Source organism: Carassius auratus, chromosome 44 (assembly GCF_003368295.1).
Source record: "Carassius auratus strain Wakin chromosome 44, ASM336829v1, whole genome shotgun sequence".
In the NCBI taxonomy this organism is placed as follows: Eukaryota; Metazoa; Chordata; class Actinopteri; order Cypriniformes; family Cyprinidae; genus Carassius; species Carassius auratus.
In genome coordinates, this window is record NC_039286.1 from 12,579,312 (window position 1) to 12,602,814 (window position 23,503).

At 34.3% G+C, this 23,503-nt stretch overlaps 1 protein-coding gene across 10 annotated transcripts in view; it reads left to right on the top strand.

Moving 5' to 3' along the window:
• ptk2aa (protein tyrosine kinase 2aa) overlaps nucleotides 1-23,503 on the top strand; it is a 57,303-nt gene that overhangs the window by 28,046 nt on the left and 5,754 nt on the right. For 2 of the 10 annotated variants that reach the window (XM_026232462.1, XM_026232463.1), the window contains exons 11-31: nucleotides 3,338-3,455; nucleotides 3,713-3,743; nucleotides 4,058-4,122; nucleotides 4,980-5,069; nucleotides 6,501-6,518; nucleotides 7,062-7,118; nucleotides 8,824-8,847; nucleotides 9,877-9,974; nucleotides 11,040-11,124; nucleotides 11,420-11,520; nucleotides 12,299-12,414; nucleotides 12,494-12,594; nucleotides 12,833-12,922; nucleotides 13,725-13,929; nucleotides 15,119-15,230; nucleotides 15,392-15,478; nucleotides 17,596-17,721; nucleotides 17,815-17,922; nucleotides 21,348-21,410; nucleotides 21,765-21,804; nucleotides 23,089-23,183. In XM_026232462.1, the coding sequence (XP_026088247.1) occupies nucleotides 3,338-3,455; nucleotides 3,713-3,743; nucleotides 4,058-4,122; nucleotides 4,980-5,069; nucleotides 6,501-6,518; nucleotides 7,062-7,118; nucleotides 8,824-8,847; nucleotides 9,877-9,974; nucleotides 11,040-11,124; nucleotides 11,420-11,520; nucleotides 12,299-12,414; nucleotides 12,494-12,594; nucleotides 12,833-12,922; nucleotides 13,725-13,929; nucleotides 15,119-15,230; nucleotides 15,392-15,478; nucleotides 17,596-17,721; nucleotides 17,815-17,922; nucleotides 21,348-21,410; nucleotides 21,765-21,804; nucleotides 23,089-23,183 (1,830 nt within the window). The remainder of the gene's footprint in view (nucleotides 1-3,337; nucleotides 3,456-3,712; nucleotides 3,744-4,057; nucleotides 4,123-4,979; nucleotides 5,070-6,500; nucleotides 6,519-7,061; nucleotides 7,119-8,823; nucleotides 8,848-9,876; nucleotides 9,975-11,039; nucleotides 11,125-11,419; nucleotides 11,521-12,298; nucleotides 12,415-12,493; nucleotides 12,595-12,832; nucleotides 12,923-13,724; nucleotides 13,930-15,118; nucleotides 15,231-15,391; nucleotides 15,479-17,595; nucleotides 17,722-17,814; nucleotides 17,923-21,347; nucleotides 21,411-21,764; nucleotides 21,805-23,088; nucleotides 23,184-23,503) is intronic. The other 8 variants (XM_026232464.1, XM_026232465.1, XM_026232468.1 and 5 more) reach the window with 5 other exon arrangements.

Consider the following 23,503-nt stretch of genomic DNA (forward strand, 5'->3'; position numbering starts at 1 on the left):
TATAACTACTAATAGAAATTACCAAACTAATCAACTTGGCAATAACATTAAAATTAAAATAAAAAATATAGATATAAAAAAAAAAGAAATGTTGCTTTGTCAACTGAACTGGGTATAAAAAAGAAATTAAGTACTAAAATTACTAAAGCAGAAATTAAAATAAATGAAAGATAAAAAGAAGTACAAAAACTAATAAAATAACAAAGCACATAACAAAATTACACAACAAAATATAACCAAGTCTTGTGTGTTTATTATTATTTTATCTCATCACATTTAATCTAGACAGTATAATGACAGCTGGAGTCAAAGGAAGCAGTGTTGTGGGCGTGTTTAAGGGCATTTGTGGGTGTGTCTTATTCAGCTGTAGGTGTGTTTAAATACATTTGTTTGTGTCTTATTCAGGTGTGGACGTTGTAGGCGTTTAAGGACATTTGTGGGTGTGTCTTCAATTGTAGGCGTTTAAGGGCATTTGTGGGTGTGTCTTCATTTGTAGGCTTGTTTAAGGGCATTTGTGGGTGTGTCTGCAGTTGTAGCCGTTTAAGGGCATTTGTGGGTGTGTCTTCAGTTGTAGGCGTTTAAGGACATTTGTGGGTGTGTCTTCAGTTGTAGGCGTTTAAGGACATTTGTGGGTGTGTCTTCAGTTGGAGACGTTTAAGGACATTCGTGGGTGTGTCTTCAGTTGTAGGCTTGTTTAAGGACATTTGTGGGTGTGTCTTCAGTTGTAGGCGTTTAAGGGCATTTGTGGGTGTGTCTTCAGTTGTAGGCGTTTAAGGGCATTTGTGGGTGTGTTTTCAATTGTAGGCGTTTAAGGACATTCGTGGGTGTGTCTTCAGTTGTAGGCGTTTAAGGACATTCGTGGGTGTCTCTTTAGTTGTAGGCTTGTTTAAGGACATTTGTGGGTGTGTCTTCAGTTGTAGGCGTTTAAGGGCATTTGTGGGTGTGTCTTCAGTTGTAGGCGTTTAAGGGCATTTGTGGGTGTGTCTTCAGTTGTAGGCTTGTTTAAGGGCATTTGTGGGTGTGTCTGCAGTTGTAGGCGTTTAAGGACATTTGTGGGTGTGTCTTCAGTTGTAGGCTTGTTTAAGGACATTTGTGGGTGTGTCTTCAGTTGTAGGCGTTTAAGGGCATTTGTGGGTGTGTTTTCAATTGTAGGCGTTTAAGGACATTCGTGGGTGTGTCTTCAGTTGTAGGCTTGTTTAAGGACATTTGTGGGTGTGTCTTCAGTTGGAGACGTTTAAGGGCATTTGTGGGTGTGTCTTCAGTTGTAGGCGTTTAAGGGCATTTGTGGGTGTGTCTTCAATTGTAGGTGTTTAAGGACATTCGTGGGTGTGTCTTCAGTTGTAGGCGTTTAAGGACATTCGTGGGTGTGTCTTCAGTTGTAGGCTTGTTTAAGGACATTTGTGGGTGTGTCTTCAGTTGTAGGCGTTTAAGGGCATTTGTGGGTGTGTCTTCAGTTGTAGGCGTTTAAGGGCATTTGTGGGTGTGTCTTCAGTTGTAGGCGTTTAAGGGCATTTGTGGGTGTGTCTTCAGTTGTAGGCTTGTTTAAGGGCATTTGTGGGTGTGTCTGCAGTTGTAGGCGTTTAAGGACATTTGTGGGTGTGTCGTCAGTTGTAGGCGTTTAAGGGCATTTGTGGGTGTGTCTTCATTTGTAGGCTTGTTTAAGGGCATTTGTGGGTGTGTCTTCAGTTGTAGGCGTTTAAGGGCATTTGTGGGTGTGTCTTCAATTGTAGGCGTTTAAGGACATTTGTGGGTGTGTCTTCAATTGTAGGCGTTTAAGGACATTTGTGGGTGTGTCGTCAGTTGTAGGCTTGTTTAAGGACATTTGTGGGTGTGTCTTCAGTTGTAGGCGTTTAAGGGCATTTGTGGGTGTGTCTTCAGTTGTAGGCGTTTAAGGGCATTTGTGGGTGTGTTTTCAATTGTAGGCGTTTAAGGACATTCGTGGGTGTGTCTTCAGTTGTAGGCTTGTTTAAGGACATTTGTGGGTGTGTCTTCAGTTGGAGACGTTTAAGGGCATTTGTGGGTGTGTCTTCAGTTGTAGGCGTTTAAGGGCATTTGTGGGTGTGTCTTCAATTGTAGGCGTTTAAGGACATTCGTGGGTGTGTCTTCAGTTGTAGGCGTTTAAGGACATTCGTGGGTGTGTCTTCAGTTGTAGGCTTGTTTAAGGACATTTGTGGGTGTGTCTTCAGTTGTAGGCGTTTAAGGGCATTTGTGGGTGTGTCTTCAGTTGTAGGCGTTTAAGGGCATTTGTGGGTGTGTCTTCAGTTGTAGGCGTTTAAGGGCATTTGTGGGTGTGTCTTCAGTTGTAGGCTTGTTTAAGGGCATTTGTGGGTGTGTCTGCAGTTGTAGGCGTTTAAGGACATTTGTGGGTGTGTCGTCAGTTGTAGGCGTTTAAGGGCATTTGTGGGTGTGTCTTCATTTGTAGGCTTGTTTAAGGGCATTTGTGGGTGTGTCTTCAGTTGTAGGCGTTTAAGGGCATTTGTGGGTGTGTCTGCAGTTGAAGGCGTTTAAGGGCATTTGTGGGTGTGTCTTCAATTGTAGGCGTTTAAGGACATTTGTGGGTGTGTCTTCAATTGTAGGCGTTTAAGGACATTTGTGGGTGTGTCGTCAGTTGTAGGCGTTTAAGGGCATTTGTGGGTGTGTCTTCAGTTGTAGGCTTGTTTAAGGGCATTTGTGGGTGTGTCTTCAGTTGTAGGCGTTTTAGGGCATTTGTGGGTGTGTCTTCAGTTGTAGGCGTTTAAGGACATTTGTGGGTGAGTCGTCAGTTGTAGGCGTTTAAGGGCATTTGTGGGTGTGTCTTCATTTGTAGGCTTGTTTAAGGGCATTTGTGGGTGTGTCTTCAGTTGTAGGCGTTTAAGGGCATTTGTGGGTGTGTCTGCAGTTGAAGGCGTTTAAGGACATTTGTGGGTGTGTCTGCAGTTGTAGGCGTTTAAGGGCATTTGTGGGTGTGTCTTCAGTTGTAGGCTTGTTTAAGGGCATTTGTGGGTGTGTCTTCAGTTGTAGGCGTTTTAGGGCATTTGTGGGTGTGTCTTCAGTTGTAGGCGTTTAAGGACATTTGTGGGTGTGTCTTCAGTTGTAGGCGTTTAAGGGCATTTGTGGGTGTGTCTGCAGTTGAAGGCGTTTAAGGACATTTGTGGGTGTGTCTTCAGTTGGAGACGTTTAAGGACATTCGTGGGTGTGTCTTCAGTTGGGGGTATGTTTGAGGACATTAGTGAGTGTGTCTTCTTCAGTTGTGGGCGTGTTTTTGTTCAGTGCAGCTGCTCTGTGTTGTATTCTGAGGTCATGATGAGGCTGCTGTTGCTGATAATGGCTCATTGTGAGTCTGGTTTCTTTCTCGTAGCCTCTCACGATCAGCACGCCGTCCTTCGCCATCGCTGAGAACATGGCCGACCTCATCGATGGATACTGTCGCCTGCTCAACGCCGTCAGCCAGTCCTTCATCGTCAGGCCTCAGAAAGGTACGTCTGCCTCACACTGCTGCATTGTGGGATGTTCGGAGCACAGAGGCAGTGAAACTGCGGAAATAACTTGAATGGGACACATTGAGTGGAGAATCTCAGCACGAAGCAGCACAGCTGTTTACCTCAGCTAGACTTAAATAGAAAGACATGTATATTGAAAATAAGTCCACTTGTAGTAAAGAATAAAATGCAGTTCTGGGTTTGTTCTTCTGTTTGATTCATGAGCTGGTGCTGTGTGTTTTTCTGTCCTACAGAGGGGGAAAGAGCTCTTCCATCCATTCCAAAGTAAGTCTTAAATTCACTTCACTGGTGTTCATGACCTGTTTAATAAATTGACGTCAGACAGGAGATTGATTTTGAGGTGGTTTGAGCAGCAATTATTTTAGCAGTCATTTTAGTATATATATATATATATATACATAAAACATTTTAGTATCATTTTGATTATGAAGTTAGCAATAGCATGCATATTTGCACCTTGAACCAAAAAAACACTGGCATTCAAAAGTGCTCATGTTCACAAGAGTCAGTGGATACATTTCTCTTGTGTGCATGAAAACATAATTTTTTTATTTGTTAATGAAATCATTTCTCCACAGACTTGCTAACAATGAGAAACGTCTGGAGGGGATCCGGGCAGGAGTTCGTGCCATCTCAGTTTCAGGTGAGACACGTCTGACATCAGGTTTATTGAGGATCTGTCAGCTCTGCAAAGCAGTTTACATCAAACTCTGATGCCAAGACCTTTGTTCAGCAGAAGTCTGAATGAATTTCATCATTTCCATTGTCAGCTCACTTATGAAAGTTACAGCAGCAACATGTTGCATGATTTACATTTGAAGTTTAATACTTAGTGTTCAAGGTTTTTTTCAGTCCAGAGTATGACCAATAGAGTAACACTGCTAGTGATATTAAAGCTTAACCCTTTACAATCCAATCATATAGATCCTTATAAATAAAATTGGTCTCACTCTAAAATATTACATTCAAATGCATTGCGAATGCGATTTCACAAAGTCTCTAAAATTTGTCTATTTGATTTCTTCAAGATGTTGGGCTGGTTTCTGCGACATCTGCACACATTTAGATGTATTTCAGATGTTTGATGCTCATGAATGTGTCTTCTGTTTAAAAGCTGTTTACACTGGAGACTTTCAGCATAAGCTATAATCTAAAACCCTTTCTGAAGACTGTGCATATTTAAATGGAGTCATTTTCATTCTTCTCAATGCAAAGATGCTTCATTTTTGATGGTATTGCACTCATCTCAAGATGTGTTTGTACTGATTTGCATCCGATTTGCATAATTCTTTAAGTGAGTCAAGTGCTAAAATAACGCAAACTGCAGATGCCGTCAGAGGATCAGTGTTGTTGTGAATTGAGCTGATAGTGAAAGATCGCTGAAATGTTTTGTCACGGATCTGGAAGATAAATATGTTTATTGCGTCTCCATTCCTCCTGCCATATTCTCTTGCTTTGCTTCACTCTCTTTCTCTCTCCATCTGTCGTTCTTCACTGAAGACTCAGTGGTTCAGACGCCCACCAAAGCTGCTAAAGCTCGACGCTTTCTCCTTCCGTTTGTCCTCTGTTCCCATGATTCTCCTCCTAAGGGTACATGCTGTTCCTGTGTGTGTGTGTGTGTGTGTGTGTGTGTGTGGTTCAACACTAACCCTCACCTGCTCTCCACCCTAAACACATGTTCTGTTTCCCATAGATTCACAGTGCTCAGCAAATCAGTCTCATTTATTTTCGTCGAGCTGGATGTGTAGATGTAATTTTGAATTATGTAAATTTTTTTACCCCCTTGACAATCAAATCACATTCCTTTTATGATTTTGTAAAAAAATAAATATTTGTAAAATGAGTGATATTTATATTTATATATAATTTATATAATATTGTTTTGCTTATTTTTGCATTTTACATTTTTTAATTCAATTAAACATCTGCAAATGATATTATATTTGCACTAACAAAAAGTTTTTTTGTTTGATTTGCTTAATTTGATTTATGAAATTATTTATGACAATATAAACAAATTCCTAGCAACTTCTCATCACTGCAATTAAAAATATATATATTTATGAGTAGTTGTCGACCGATATGTGTTTTTTGAAAGCCGATATCTTGGAAAGCAGGGGGCAGATAGCCGAAATAAAGCAGATATGATTTTATTAAATTAATAATAATAATAATAATAATAATAATAAACGATATATCGGATGATATTTGCCCATTTTTATAATATATATATTTAAAAAATGGCAAATATCAGCCGATATATCGGTCAACATCGATTTATGAGAAATTGTATTTTGCATAAACAAAAACTATTTTAGGATTTTCTTAATTTGCTTTACAATTTATTAATAAATTGTTTTTAATTGTTGTATATGCATGTTAATTGTTGTATAAACATGCATGTATATATTTAAGAAAAATATCTTGTATATAACATTTATATAATATTATTATTATTTGAATGTATTAAAAATGGCATTTTATCGTTTTTTTTTGTTTAAAATAATATTTGAATATGTAATATTAAAATTGTGTATTATAACAATATATATTAAAATCAAATATATAAAGAATATTTTACATTATAGTACAGCCAGTTTTCTTTATGCAAATTTTTCTTTCTATTGATTTAGTGATTAAATACTTTTGACACTTTTTGTGAGACTCATGCAATTTAAATTACTTTTTTTTGCTTATTACATTAGATATATAAACCTGCCTCCAAATAAGATCAGAGATTTTTCCATGCGAATCAGTAAGAGAATGAAGAATCCAGGCAGATGTGTGTCCACGTCCCAATTGAATCTCATCCCACACATTCCTGCTGCACGTCTAACTCAATATAACCCACACTAATGACTCCCAGAACAGCATGAACAAAACACTTTTACTGCAGGAGCTGCTCACACACACCAGTTAACCACCTCAAATTCACGACAAATGTGTGTTTTCATGTCTGCTGATGAATTAACCTTTCTCCCCTCCTCTCTTCTCCTCTCCGTTCTTTGCATGGACCTGCAGAAGACCTAAGTGGAGATGGTAATGTCTGACTTGCAATCTTCATTTCTTTCCTCAGACTAACTCTCTGCTCTGTGTGCATTTGGGAAGTTACTGGAATCTAGTCAATCTTGCGTAGATTGTAGTTTAGTTGTAAATATGAGTCTTCTTCACTTTAAGTGCACTTGAATTCTCTTTTGCTCCCTGAATTCCTCTCAGAGCACTTTAAAGATGCACTTATTTAGAAAATCGATTGACCTCTCCCAAAAAAAAAAAAAAAATGAAATGCTGGACTTAATCTGTTTTGCATGAAGACGAAAGAGTCACTTCCTTCCTCTCGTCTTTCTCAAGCTTGACCACAGAGCTGCTCTCTGATTGGCCGGTCAGACAGACACTCAGATGGAGTTCAGAGAGTTTAAAAAAGAGAAGTGCACTTGAGTGTGTGTGTGTGTGTTGGCTGGTTGTCTGGCTCTAGTTTGTGTAGTGGAAGGCTCTGCGTGTTTGGGGTGGTGCAGTGACCGAGTGGGCGTTGTTTTGGCCGGTGTGTGTGAGAGACTGACCGCTGCCGCTTCTGTCTCCCTGCAGAAACAGACGACTACGCAGAGATCATAGATGAGGAGGACACCTACACCATGCCCTCCAGTAAGTACCCTCACTCGTGCGTGTAAGTGTGTCTAACTGCTGTCTTCCGGGATCCAGATGTTTCTGTCCAAATCCGTTCGGTTTTCCGAGCCAAATCCTGACCTTTTTTTTTCCTGTCTGGCTCGTTTGGTTTGTTGATGTGGCGGCAAATGAAATTTAAAGTATCCAGCTCTGACATTCCAGAATATTCTCTCTGGAAACTCAGTTTGTGTTGTGCTTTAGAAGCTATAAATTAAAGCTATAAATTAAAGCAGGTCATATTTGGGCATAATTCAGATGCAAAGGGATATATACAGTATATATATGTATATATATATTTTAAAGCATGCATGCACGTGTTTGGATTGTACTCAATCTGACATATTTGTTTCAAGGATCCATAAAGTATTAATCATCTGTAAAAATGGCCATTTTCTTTCATGGTTTGGATTTGAATGTGAATTAGCTTTATATAAACGCACTGGAAGTCTGTGATGTGTCCTGATGTAGTGAGTGTGTGTGAGTCAGCGACTGCTCTCTAACATTCACGAGTGTGTGACTTTACAAACAATCACAGGATTCTGAACACAGTCCGACTCAATGTGTGTGTTATAAGACAAAAAAAATCATCATTTACTCCCCATCGTGTCATTCCTTGACCTGCATGCTTTTCTAACGTGCAGCACAAAAGCAGATGTTTAGCAGAATGTTCCTGCTGCTCTTTTCCGTTCAATGAAATCAGATGGTTTCCCAGCTAACAGAAAATGCTCTTAGAACATTCTGGCAAGGTTCTGAACAAATGTTACGAACAAATGTTGTTTAAGTTATCTGGTCTTTAATAATGTTCTCAAAACAATAGCACAAAAGCAGTTTTCATGCATTGCTCATGGAACTTTTTTACTGAAACGTTTTGGTTGGGCATTCGTTAAATGTGGCTACTTTTAGAATGTTCAGAAAGCATTCAAATGTAACATTCTGATAAAGAACCAAAAAAAGTCATGCACTTAATTAAAAGTCTTCTAAAGCCAAACATTTACATTAACTTTTTTTGTGATCACATAACGCTACCATCTGCCGTCAGATGACCATAAATGTACTGCATGAGTCATATATATACTATTTGTATTGCTCTTTTGCTCCTTTACTGCAAAAAGTGACTTTCTTTATAATTTTTTTGGTCTTGTTTTATTTTCAGTACAAATATCTAAACATTCTTAAATAAAGATACATTTAAATGAGATGCAAAATGACATCAAATAAGTTATGTTTTGGAGAAATGTATCAATATTCAGTGATGTTTGTGATTAAAATAAAAAAAAGATATCTGCAAGTTGGGTACAAAAATAAACTTGATTTCCTATTAAATTGCTTTTTTTCATCATTTCTTAGTTGCTTTCTTTATATGTAAATTAACTGAAAAGGGCTTTTTTTGTCTTTTATGCTTTTAAATGCTTTTCAAATCAGGATTCGATTTTTGTCATTTTGTTAACAGCAGTTTCAGGTCGCTGAGATAGTTGTTATAATTTATTGCTCATTGTACAGGGCATTTTAATAATCTGCTGAATGCAGAGGTTTTCTAGCAGCTCTGTGGGGATTGTTTGACATGTCTGTCATTGATAAGTGTGTGCAGCTCTCCACATCTCATCCCTCTGTTTCTCTCCCTCTCATCCTGAGCTTTAATTCTGATCTAAAAGCCCAATCTCTGACTTTTCTCTTTAACAACCAGCCGAATGCTATGGATTAGACGCAGGTAACGCCATCCCTCTGTTTGTGTGTTTCTCTCTTTCTTTTCTGTTTCTCTGTCTCTGTCTCAGTTTTGCTGTGTGCTTGTGTTAGAAGCAGGTTCGTCCTCATATCACAGACTAATGCAGGTTTCATAAAGTCATTTTTATGCATTTCATGGGAATCGAACCCTTGACTTGACATTGTTAGTGCTACGATCTAACGTACAGAAGCTATGAGATCAATAAAAAAGTATTGTGTGTCACACAGCATCTTTAAGGCATTATATTATTATCAAGCAACTTTGTATTATTATTGCGTATCATTTATTTTATACCAATTTGTAATATCATTATTAATAATATCTCATTGATGTTAAATACTTTGTATAACTGAAAACCTGCAGAAGTCACTGATATGTAGCCAAACAATATATTATTATTTTTGTTTTGCTCATTTATATTTTCCAAATAATCTGTTTGTTTGCATTTTTTTTTTTTGAGGTTTTAAAAGTTTTTTACGTTGATATTCAGCATTAAATCAAATAAATAAATAAACATTTACAAATTAATTGTGCATTTATTATTTTACGTTTTTTAGTTTGCTGTATCGTGATTTTACAGAACATTTAGGACTTTATTGAAGACTTATGTCAGTACAGGTTATGTACATAAGTCAGAGTGGACTTCATATTTATTATGACAAATGAAAATGTTTCTGGCATATGTGTGCAGTTTGTTCCTCTCAGTTTTTTAGGTTTCTCATAGCCAGTTTTTCATCATCTAGTGACTGTCCTTCTGTGCATCGTCTTCATTCATGTCCAATTAAATATGGCGTCCACCCTGACTGAGCTCGTCTGTTCTCTAAACTTGCATCTGGCGACTATCAAGCGATAAGATAAATGGCTGAGCTCTGCGTTCAGCAAACGTTTGTTGATCTCGCGTGCAGCATGCGGCTCTTCTGAACTTATGTGATGTTTAGTTTGTAGTTTGTGGATTCCTCTGTTTGCTGAGCTTCAGGTGTGTGACGGTTGGCTTCTTGTGTTTTGTAACTGTAGCTCAGGACTATGAGATCCAGCGGGACAGAATCGAGTTGGGACGGTGTATCGGCGAGGGTCAGTTTGGTGATGTCCACCAAGGGGTTTACATCAGTCCGGTAAACAACAGATTCATCATCCACACAGTCCACAGACATATGAATGAAACAAAGACTGTTTATTCGTCACGAATAAAGTGTGCCAGCTGGTGGCCCTTTTCATTTTTTGTAAAAAAAAAATCAATTCATATCAGAATCCCATGTTACAAAAGTATTATTTAGCATACAGTAGTTAGATTAGATCTGACTGCATTCATTAAGCTCAACCTTAAAACCTTATTCTAAAAGTTTTGGGGAAAATAATCAAGATGTTGAGATTAAGAAGTATAATTTAAAATACATATTTTATATAATTTTATGTAACAAATTTTTTTATACTTTTGGTCATTTTAAACATTGGGTCCTAAATTAGTTCTCTATTGATCCAGCAAATATTTTTCTTACATTTATGGAAAATATTCTTAGAAAATAATTATAATAATAATTGTATATACCGGTAATATAGAAGTTTATATAATATTGATTATTTGTTAATACATTCTAACATTTGGTCCCAAACTAGCTCTCTATTAATCAAGCAAATATTTTTGTTACATTTATTAAAATTATGTGTGTGTGTGTATTTTATATAGCAAAGAATAAATATTTTTCTTACATTTATGGAATACATTTTATATGGAATATCCATTTTTTTATAATACATATGTTTATATAATATCTAAGTTTACTGCTGAGTGAGGTCTTAATTCAGGCTAAATCTTTTTTTCTTCCAAATAAGTCTATTTTAATTCATTTTAGCAATTAAATGTTGTTGTCGTTTAGATTTGTATATATGTTTTATGCTATTATGTTACAGATAAGCAGGTTATAAACTGTATTTATGATATACAAAATGTTTTAATAAGTGTTATAATATGTATAATAACTTTTCAAGATGTTCCATATGTTTTTATGACCGATTCCCTACTGCTCTTTACTAAGCTGCTCAAACCAACTAAAACGTCTCTATTTGTAGACATACTGATTTGCTACTATGTACTTTTAATTTGTCGTCTTCCTGGATTGATTCACATAGTTTTTGAGTTGCGTGTGTTTGACGTGAAGCATGTTTGCTCTACCTGACAGGAGAATCCATCATTATCAGTGGCCATCAAGACGTGTAAGAACTGCACTTCAGACAGCGTGCGTGAGAAGTTTCTGCAGGAAGCTCGTGAGTATCAAGAGTACACACTAGTGACCTACAGTACATCACCACAGAATCCGTCTGAGCTCATGCAAATCTGCTGTGGGAAGTTTCCCTTGTTTCATCTGATTCCTGATAGCCCGATTACATTAAACATTTTTATTTTATTTATTTATTTTTAAGTTGAATATGAGGAAGTCTCTACTACCACATTAACACACATTTACAGAGAAGTCAGAATCCCACAACACCAGACGTATTTTGCAAAAGTGTGGTGAAGTGAGAATATTGTGTTCAGCTTGTGTGATTTTACGTTTGACAGTGACAATGCGGCAGTTTGACCATCCACACATTGTGAAGTTGATTGGAATAATCACTGAAAATCCCGTCTGGATCATCATGGAGCTGTGCACGCTTGGAGAGGTCAGACTGTGTTTTAACCCCATAGCTGTCACCCCCCCACCCTTTTTTTTTCAACATAGACGTGAAAGTGCACTATCCGAAATTAAATTGTTATTATTCTTTTGAATACAGACCTAAGGTTGGACTCTTTAAAAAAAAAACAAAAAAAAAAACTGCATATTATTGTAAAAATGGAACCATCTAAAAAAGGTTCAAAAAATAATAGGTCAAAATTTACTGTAAAAAATAAAGTTTAATGTTTGTTTTCAAAACAGTTTTACTCTAAGACTACTATAAAGTTAAGCCTTTTGCCTAAATAAGTTATGCTCCAAATTTGAAGTTGATCTTACAAAAATTGAGATTCCTGTGAGATTTAGTTTGGGGTGTTATACCACAAACAGCCACCGGGTGACACCCAGACTCCATTGAGATTTATTATTTAATCATTTTTCTGTCAGAAATGTCTACATTTCTCTGTCAGTATCACAAAATATTTTAATATCAGACCTTTCCAATGATGTCTATTTTGTCAAGATTATAAAAAGTTTTGATTTTAAAATACCGTAATACGTTTTGTAATATGACACTTGACACCGCCCACTTAAGTTATTTAAGTACGATTTCCACGGTAAAGCAATGTCCTGGTTTCAAAATGCTTTTCACAGAATGAATTTTTGACTTTTTTAAGCTTTCAAATGATATCAAGGCAATAAAATATTTAATTGAGTGCTTTTTATGTTATACTCACTATAAAATCATCTGAAAAATCTCCATTGAGAACTGTTTGATTCCTTTTTAGCTGAGGTCATTCTTGCAAATAAGGAAGTACAACCTCGATCTGTCGGCGCTGATTCTGTTCTCCTACCAGCTGAGCACAGCGCTGGCGTACCTGGAGGTCAAACGCTTCGTGCACAGGTGACTGAAGTTTGGAGATCTCCACAAGCTCAAATCAAGCTTTCATCTGTTTTCTGAGGTGAATGTGTGCTTTGCGCAGGGACATCGCTGCCAGGAACGTGTTGGTGTCTTCCATGGATTGTGTGAAACTTGGTGATTTCGGTCTTTCCAGATACATGGAGGACAGTTCCTATTATAAAGGTATATCACACTGCACTTCTGTTTGCTGTTTAACAAGCAATCCACTAAAATACAACATCATTTAATTCATATGCATGTGCGAGTCTCATTATAGCACTTCTTGGATTTTAGAGGCTGATTAAAGCTGCTGGGAAATGTTGTAATGAATTCAGAAATGTTAGCCCTGGCGTCCTCTGCTGGATAGTGAAGGTGTGTTTGGTTTGGTGATAGTGTGTGAACAGCGGTGTGTGTTTTCCAGCTTCTAAAGGGAAACTGCCGATCAAATGGATGGCTCCTGAATCCATAAACTTCCGTCGGTTTACCTCGGCCAGCGACGTCTGGATGTTTGGTGAGTGCATAACCTTTTCTACTCTGAGAAACTGGAGGATGAATGTTTCATGTTACGGGATTCTTACAGTGTGAAACCATCAACATACACCACCATCAACGCCATCTTTCTGTGATTTAATACTATTTCAGTTTTAATTAGTTTAGTCTAAATTAACCCAAATGCTGGTTTTCATAGTTCCTTTGCCTGAAGTTAAATAAAAATAAAATAAAAGAAACAAAATAGACAATAAAACAATAACAAATAAATTCAAACAAAAATTAAACAACTAATTCTATAAATGCACAATAAAGAAATATGTTCACATATAAATCCTGCAATCAACTATATATATATATATATATATATATATATATATATATATATATATATATATATATAAAATATTATTATTATTATTATTATTATTATTATTATTATTTATTTATTTATTTTTGCAACGTTTTGATCAGGCTACCTTCCTCAGGCTTAAATAACGAAGGTTGATTACAAATATTACAAATAAAATAAAATAAGTCTTTATAAATATAAACATTTTAATATTTATATATAAAATATCTTATTTTATTATTGGAATATTATAATATACTTTTTACACCTGAATTTTTTTTCCGTTATTTACAATGAGAATAGACTTTTTTTTTTTTTATATAATATAACCTATATTTCATATATTGTTCTGTAATAAATTATTTATTGTATTTTTTTATTGAGTAACCTTTCGATTTCTCAAAGACCCAGCGCAGCACTGAAGTCCTGTGTGTATCTGTGGTCACTGAGGCAGGTTTCTCCTCTCTCTCAGGTGTGTGTATGTGGGAGATCCTCATGTTCGGCATCAAGCCCTTCCAGGGTGTGAAGAATAATGACGTGATCGGGCGGATAGAGAACGGCGAGAGGTTAGCGATGCCCCTGAACTGCCCTCCGACCCTCTACAGCCTGATGACCAAATGCTGGGCGTACGACCCCAGCAAACGGCCGCGCTTCACCGAGCTCAAGACACAGCTCAGGTCAGTAAACAGCATCTCAGTGCTCTGCTTCTGACACTAGAGGTCTCCGTTTAGCTTCAGGGATGACACCAACTCTTTTCTTTGAACCTTTTATCCTTCACTGCCCTGCTTCATATTTGCTGAACAAAATCCAAAACGGGTTTCTTACTAGTTTTGTGCTGTTAACTCAAAAAATAGTGTTTTGTTTTTTACTGTAGCATGTCACACAAGAACAGCTTTTCCCTTCAGGACACATTCAATCTGAACAAGACATGAACTCTCAGGACTCAACATCTGTAAAAAACATTTTTTATCTGAAAATAGCACGTATGCACATTCACAGTTCTGCCTATTGAGTTTTAACTATTTATTGTATTACCATATTTTTATTTATTGTCTGTTCTCTTATTTTTTTGTGTTTTATTTCACTTTATATTCTTATATTTGAATTATGTCTGTCCTGGAAGCTCCTGACACCAAGACAAATTCCTTGACAATGAACATTAAATGGAGTATATGAACATATTTTACCACTTCTATTGCTGATAATAAGTTAAATCACATATTTTGAATGCTACATATTTTGAACTTTTGACACTCGAGTGATTTTCTTTATTTTTCGATAAGTGCCTTATAGCTGATACATATATTTAAATTGATCTTATTTTATGAAAAACTGTATTTGCTGGAACATTTTTTTGATAACTCCGCATCATCAATGAGGTAATATTAGCAATTATTTTTGCAAAACAATTATTTTTAAATGCTGAAATGCACCATTAAATTGTTAATAAACAGCCCTGCATCTAGCAAAAAAAAAAAAAAAAAAAAAAAATATATATATATATATATATATATATATATATATATATATATATATATAATTTTTTTTTTTTTTTTTTTTTTTTTTGCAAGATGCAAGGCTGTTTTTTAACAATTTAATGGTGCATTTCAGCATTTTAAATGTTGGCTATACAGTTGCATTTTTACTAGGTCTGTGTGCCATTGATAAAGAAAAGAAATAGACTTAAATGGCTTGTGATACACATGTAAAGCATTAATTACACACCTAATGTGCATCATTTGCTTTTCTTTTTCTTTTAGTTCTAGCTTCAAAAAACAAAAACAAAAAAAGAAAATCAGAAGCCCAGACATGTGTTTGTCAGATGCACATGGCATGGACTCATTCTGGCTGTGTCTGTCTCTGCAGCACTATCCTGGACGAGGAGAAGGCCCAGCAGGAGGAGCGTTTCCGTATGGAGATGAGGAGACAGGTCACCGTGTCCTGGGACGCTGGGAACTCAGACGAAGCGCCTCCTAAGGTCAGATCTCCATCCACATCAGATGTGAAGGATGGGAAACAGCTGTTTTGTGTATCAGACCATGTGTTTGGAAAGACCTCTGGCCCTGATCAGGTCTGGATGGAGTGTATGTGTACGTGTTTAGTTTGTTTCAATCAGTGTTTTTGGTTTTCTCTCCACAGCCCAGTAGACCGGGTTACCCGAGTCCTCGATCCAGTGATGGCTATTTCCCAAGTCCACAACACTCCGGTCAGCACAATCATTATCAGGTAACACCACTAGCACACAAACACACAAATAATGCATCAGAATATAAATGCACACCTATATGTTGAGATACAGTGAAGCTTGTTTATTCATTTATTTAGTGAACCAACATCTTAGCCATCAGCATTTCTCAAGGTATAATGCATATATAATGTTTATTAATGCAGTATAAATGTGGACCTTATATATTTATACAGATTTCTGTATTTTCCAGCCTGATAACCTGAAGTTGGCAATGTGACCATGTTTTTACATTTGTCTTTAAAATTGTTTTGTTGAAATCTTTTGGCAAAAAAGAGAATTTCCACTTCAGTATTTCCACTTCCTCTATAGTTTTAATTTTTGAAAGCAGAGAAATCAAGCAGCCGCTCATATAAATATTGTAATTTAAATTATTATGATTATTATTATTTTATTATATATATATATATATATATATATATATATATATATATATATATATATATATATATATATATATATATAAACAGTACACTAGTATTATTCCAATATTAATATATTCTTATCAATTAGTTTAATTTATATAATTTGAATAATATTAAAACAGAAATATATTTTTTAATTATTTAAATAATAATTATTATTATAATAGTTAATGTTTTGTTGTTTTAGAGTATTATAGTATTATTGAAATAGCAATATTACTTTATTTTATTTTTTTTATTGTTAATTTATAATATAAATATTTTTATTGAAATAATAATAAATTAGAAATATTTTTTTATTAATAATAATAATCATCATAATAAAACTGTATAACCTTACCAAATGGCAAGCTGATTGCTGTAGCCAAACAATGAATCCCCCAAACTATCTAGACATAAAACATTCATCAGATCAGTCACAGTTGACGAAGCACACACTTGTGTCTGATTTACTGCAGTGTTCAGTTCAATCATCTGCTCTGAGTCTCTCGGAGCGTCTCTGACAGCAGGCATTTCCTGTGAGCTCTTTAAAGACGCTGCTATTGTTGAGTCCAGATGCATTCCTTCAGCTCACACACACACACACTCACACACTCTCTCACACACACACACACCACTGCTCTTATCGCTGCTCTGTCTTCATGCCTTAAAAGGCTTTTGTGCTCAAAGTGCCTGTTATTTTTGTATCGGGGTGTTTGTTAGCCGTTATGAGAGGAAGAGCAAGGGGTCCGAGACGCTCCGGGGGTCTTAAAGTTGAACTGAAATCACTTTCACAACACATTTTAGTTACATACTGCAACATTTATGAGCATAAAAGGAATTAGGGAAGGATAAAATACAATGGTACAGTATATGAATGGTATATAATATTGCTACCAGTGTTATTAAATAAAACTAAATCTGTTTATTTTACATATTATAAATTAAAACTAAATTAAAATATGTTAATTATAATACAAATAAAAATGGTAAAAGAACATAAGATTATTAAAAATGCAGATTAAAATGAAAGTTGAAAATATAAATAGCTAATTCAATGCTGAAATAAATAATAGATGGAAAAATACTAACGGAAATAAGTTTAAATAATTACTAAAAGCAGTAACTGCAAATTTAAAAATAAACAAATTGAAAAAAAAATGTATAAATGTAATAAAAATGTATAAAAAATGTATAAAAATGTAATAAAAATGAAATAAGTTCTAAGTACTAAAATTGCTTTTTTAATTAAACCAAAATTAAAAATAAAACTTAAAATATAATAATAAAAGGTAAATCAAAGCTGAAATATAATAAAATATAAATATTAGATTAAACATTGAAATAAGTTTAGGTTCTGAAAGTAAGTATAAAAATGAACTGGAAATAAAAAATAACATTCAAATAAAATAAATTAAACACATACAAATATAAAAAATAAAAGCTAATAAAAATAATAAAAGTACCTAACAACATTACTTAAAATTAAACTAAGTTTAAAATGCAAACTGAAAATATAGTAAAAAATAAATAAATAATACTGATTGCCACAGTATAGTTTATTAAATTTTGAAGACTTTAACTGTTTTATTTGTTTATTTATTGATTTATTTTTACAGCTTTTACTGGGGCATTTTGGAGCATGTACTAAATGATTGAAATCATTGAAATCCATGTCTTGTCATTTTGTCAAGGGGTCTGGATATCCTGGTGCACACCTGCCCGGTTCGGGATTCCCGCCGCAAGCCTCCGTCCTCGACCCGCATGAAACATGGAACCATCACAGACAGGAAGTGCCAGTGTGGTCCCCAAACATGGAGGTGAGTGAAGAGACCAGGACGCCCGTGAGTGAATGAGCGGAGGAACGCTGTTATAACTGCTGCTGCGTGTGTGTGTGTGTGTGTGTGTGTCAGGATGGGGGCGCTCTGGGGCGGAGTCACCTGATGGAGGAGACACTCATCAAGCAGCAGCAGCAGATGGAGGAGGACCAGAGATGGCTCCAGCAGGAGGAGAGCTTCCTGGTACTCACACAACAGAAGCCAACAATCATTTAAACTAAAACCTTTCAAATAAAGTTACAAAAAATACATATTTAATTATAATATAAACCTTAATAAAATATTACAGATATACAAATATTAAAATAGTATAAATTATTTTTAGTAATATATGTGAAAACATTGAAATGTTCAAATTAATGTATTCTTAAAAAGTCATGGAAGTTTCTAGAGTAAAAACAAAAAAATAAAGTATTAAATAAATTATTAAATACGTTTTATAAATATTTATTTGATATATGAAATATATTTATGAAAAATATCATTAAATATTAATAACATGTAACAGATATACAAATATTAAATCTTTATAAATATGTTTATTATTATTGTTATAATTATTATTATTATTATTATTAATAATAATTAGTTGTAGTAGTAATATTATATGTGAAAACCTCGTAATTGATTTTCAAACCTGGATTAAAGATTAAATTAAATATCAAATTAATATAATCTTAAAAAGTCATGGAAATGTTAAAGTAAAGTTTTAATTTCATTCTTGACATTTCCATGACTTTATATATATTTTATATAATATAATATATATATATATATATATATATATATATATATATATATATATATATATATATATATATATATATATATATATATATATATAGTGTTTGTTTGTGTGTATATTTAAATATGTATATAACAGTATTTCTAGAATATTATGTAATTGTGTATTATGCAGTTTATAATAATAATTATAATTTGTAATTAACTTATAATTTTTATAGAATATCTAATAAATATTTATAATAAAAAAATGCAATAACATTATTATATATATTCTTTAAAGAATAATACAAAAATTCAAATAAATGTGAAAATGACTATTAAAAATGAGTTTCTGATGAAATGAGTTGAGCTTGTTGGTTTCTCCGAGTGTGTTTGCGGTCACATCTGACTCTGTCGTCGTTGTTGTTGTTGCTCGGAGGAAGAAAGGGAATAAAACGAAGAAGAAGTCCTGATCTCCCAGATTCAGTCCTGAAAACAAAGCTGTAAATCTGTGAGCACTTCCAAACTCTTTTATCGGTCACGTTCATCTCTGCCAAACCCCTCCTGAGTTTCTCAAGCTGTTTATTTCCAGATGATATTTTAGGCCTCATATTTATAGTAATGTGGGAATGCTGGTGAGATGTTGCTCAGAACAGTTTCCTGTGAGCCGAGAGAGAGGTGTTTAATTGACACACAAATGATGTTGTCTGTAGATTTGAGGATTGTTGTCAGGACAGATTGGGGAAAGTTGTGCGGCCGCTGAGGGGCGTTTGGTTTGGCAGTGAAGGCTGCTGGGAATCGGTGGAAAGTGTGTGGTTTGAGCCGTTCTCGTAAGCTTCTGCTTCCTCTGACTGATGAAAACAAATACTCCTCTCAAAAGAAAAGAATCAGATCGAGTCTGAATCTGGAGTGAACACTGATATGGTAAGCAATTTGACCAAATCTATAAAAAAAATAAACAAAAAAATATATATATATAATATATATAATTTATTCTATAAACAAAAATGGAGCACATTAAAATATAATTATTTCTACTGAATATTCAATGAATAAATGGTTTATATATTAACGGGTTGTTGCATAGTAATTACGTTTATTTATTTAGTTATTTTAGAACCATTGAGGTAATTTTATATTAATATTTTGAATTAGTTTTTATTTTAATATATATATATATATATATATATATATATATATATATATATATATATATATATATATATATATATATATATATTTATTATTATTATTATTTTTTTTTTATTATTTTTTATTTTATTTTTTAGTTTTACTTTGTTATTTTAGTTCATCAAGTACTAGAACTAAACTAAATGAAAATTAGAAATGCTTTTACATTCTAGAAATGCTTGTTTTGAGTTGCTTGGATTAACATCATCTGTCAAAATAAAATTCAATAGACTCTAGAGCTTTTGTATAAAGGTTTGCATAAAAACTGTCTTATTATACAACAGTCTGCAGAAGAAAGTAAGATGCAAGAAGCAAAAAAATGTGACTGCAATCACTCACGCTTCATTCATTGCACTGGAAATGGAAAGTCAAATCGAGCGCAGTGCATTGTGGGATACAGTGTTCCATGCAGTTTGATTCTTGGCAAATTCAGACATTCATCTGGGTTTTCCATGCATAAAAATGTGCATACTTCACATTAGTGTGTTATTGTTGCTGTTGGAGCAGTATGTGTTGTGTGAGTGAGATCAGTGTTTATCAGAGCTCAGCAGCACATACCAGGAGCTTTTCTGCTTGTGTAAAACCAGTGGGAGGAAAGGGAAGCGTGGGATGTGAAAGAGAGGACAGACCGACAGGAAAAGACATGTGAGGGAGCCTGAGAGAGGAAAACCAGGCACAGAGAGAGAGAGAGAGCTGTGGGTTTCTGCAGACAGACTCACATCTCTCATGGAAACACACACAACTGGCTCTTTCCTCGCCGCGGCGTGCTCACGATCCCTCGGACGCTCCGCTCACAGGATGCATCTCTTCAAGTTCTGCTTCGGAAAGACGGTAACTGGACTTCCATAGAGAGGGATGATCTGGGGTTGGGAAGTTATTTTTGTAGAGGATTGTTGAGCAAGAAGTTTGTCACTCCTTCATTGTGGTCTGAGACATCTTGAGATCTGTCAGATGAGAAAGTAGACTTGCCAGGGGAGTTTAAAATTGGGAAATTAATGCAAATTAATATCATTTTTAAAAGTCATTCAAATTCTTAGAGTGAAAATGTATTTTTTTTAAATAAGCATTTAAACAATAGATATTGATTTAAAATTGCTGGTAACAAATAAATATGAAATTGTTTATTATTATTGTTATTATTAAAAAATATATAATTAATATAATCTTCAAAGGTCACTAAAAATTCTGTGAAAAATATTTACATTTTCAAAAATGTTTTAAATATTTATAAAATTACAGATATTTAAATATTAAAAAAAAATATTATTATTTTTCTGTGTTTGGATATATATGCATATTTGTATTTTATGTGTGAAAAACTTTTTAACATTTTTAAATTGTGATTTCCAAGCTTTGAAAATAAATTCATGCAAATTAATATAGTCTTTTAAAAAAGTTTCAATATTTTTCTAGATTTTTTAATCATATATCATATTATAATAAACATGCCATAACTTTGTTATACACATCTATTACTAATAATAAACAATAATTTGGCAAAATCTAAAATCACTATTAAATATAGCAATAGTAATAAATATAGCTATGAATGCGTTCTTAAAAACATTGAAAAGTTTCAGTTTTGTTGTTTTTGATGTGATCGTGCTTTTAATCCAGTCATGTGATGAGTGACTGATGACTGATTTATTAATTAATGCATATGTTTGAGTAATGGTTGTGTGTGTGTTCAGAAGCCGGAGTCGAGGAACTCGAGGGGCAGCATCGACCGCGAGGACAGTGCTCTCCAGGCCCCGGTGAGCCACTTCCCATGATTCCCTGCTTGTTTTTGTTTCTTCCCCGAGGGAGATTTACAGTGCCACAGCGAGGACACAATCTGCTTCTCACTTCCTGTCAGAGTCGCAGCCAGAAACACAGATCGTACGCCAAACAGATGAGAAACAGCCTCAGACTCCATCAGAAGGAATCCATTGAGCAGAGAGCTGAGACCCTGAGAGGAGAAAGGGTTAATTAAAGGGGCTTCATGGGGGTTTCATGGGGTTGACACATAATGAACTAATAAACTACCCAGAATTCCACCCTGATGGGAAGCATGAAGGGTCCAGAGGAGGAGGGGTTGTAATGGCTTGTTTGTGACTGTTTTGTTTCAGATGGGGAAGCAGCACGTTTATCAGCCCGTGGGTAAAGCAGGTACAGACACACATTTTCATTTCAGTTTATACAGAGATGGATCAGAGAAATGTATCTTCTCACATAAAACTAATCTCCTCGTGAAAAACCTGGAAAAATCATTCAGCCTGAAAAAAAAAGTCTTGATAGTTACTAAAAACGTTTGGAATTTTCTGGTGTCAGTTATTGAAAAACATCTCAAATACTGTATGCAATTATAATATTTCATTCCAAAAATGTGATTTTTATTAGAAAAATTTTGCATTTTCATTTCAGTTAAAGCTTTATTAATTTAGAGGTGTTTTTGTAATTTTTACCTGTTGTAAACTTATGTGTGTGTAGTTTTCAAATAATTATTTTTATAATATTTAAATCTATAAATTGTATATATATATATATATATATATATATATATATATATATATATGTGTGTGTGTGTGTGTGTGTGTGTATATATATATATATATATATATATATATATATATAATTTAAAGAAGTTAAAGAAATGTATAAAATTCAATCATTCATTAATTCTTGCATTCATTCATTTTAGTTAAACTAAATGAATATTAATTAATGATTTAATGAATATGAGAAATGGCCTTAGTTGAAACAAAAAGTTCATTTTTAATTAATTCAAGTAACAGACATGTTTATTTTATGGTTTTATTTTTAGTTATAGAATCATTTAAAGATGTTAAATAAATTTCATATATATATATATATATATATATATATATATATATATATATATATATATATATATATATATATATAGTATATTTTATACAATTATAATATATATATTAAATTATAATTTTAGAAACGGCTTATTATAAGTGTAATCTCTTTAAAGACTACACTTATAATACTATAACCCTAAGTCAGTAATTACATTTGAATGGAAATTTGTGTTATATTTAATACATTTGACATGTACGTTAATAAATAAATACACAAAGCTGTAATACAGTGATTAAAATGTAATATTAAAATATTTGTTTTCAATATCTGTTCACGTAAATTTATAAATAGATAAAACTGTCCCGCAAGAAATGCTGTTTTAAGACATTCAACTTTTTTTAAAAAGTTAAATAAAACAAAATAACATTTCCATACTAATTATTTTTAAATTCAGTCTATAGTATTATATTTCCATATGATTTGCAGTTGGCAAGCAACATGGCATTTCTGTGCATTAATACAGAATGCAATGCATTTATGACCAGCGCTGAACGTGTCTCATCCAATTAGAATTGTGTTATAATGAGCTGAGGATCATGTGATGCTTCCTGTGTCCAACAGAACATGTGGCTCCTCCGAAGAAGCCGCCCCGTCCCGGCGCTCCGAGTCACCTGACCAACCTGAACCCCGCGGACAGCTACAACGAGGGGGTCAAGGTGCGTGATACTCCCTTAACTAACTCACTAACTCACTCACTCACTTCCCCAGGCATGATGTTGTGTTAACGTCTATTTGAGAGCATGCTGATTGGCTGTTGTGTTCTGCATGCTGCTCTCATGAACAGTAACACACACACACACACACACACACACACACACACACACACACACACACAGAGTTCAGATAGAGTTGATCTTCATCAGCAGAACACACTCCAAGCCAAACCTCAAAGAAAAACCACACACACACATACACACACACACACACTCAGTAGTGCACCTAGAGTTCAGTGAATAAACAAATCCACATCAATCCT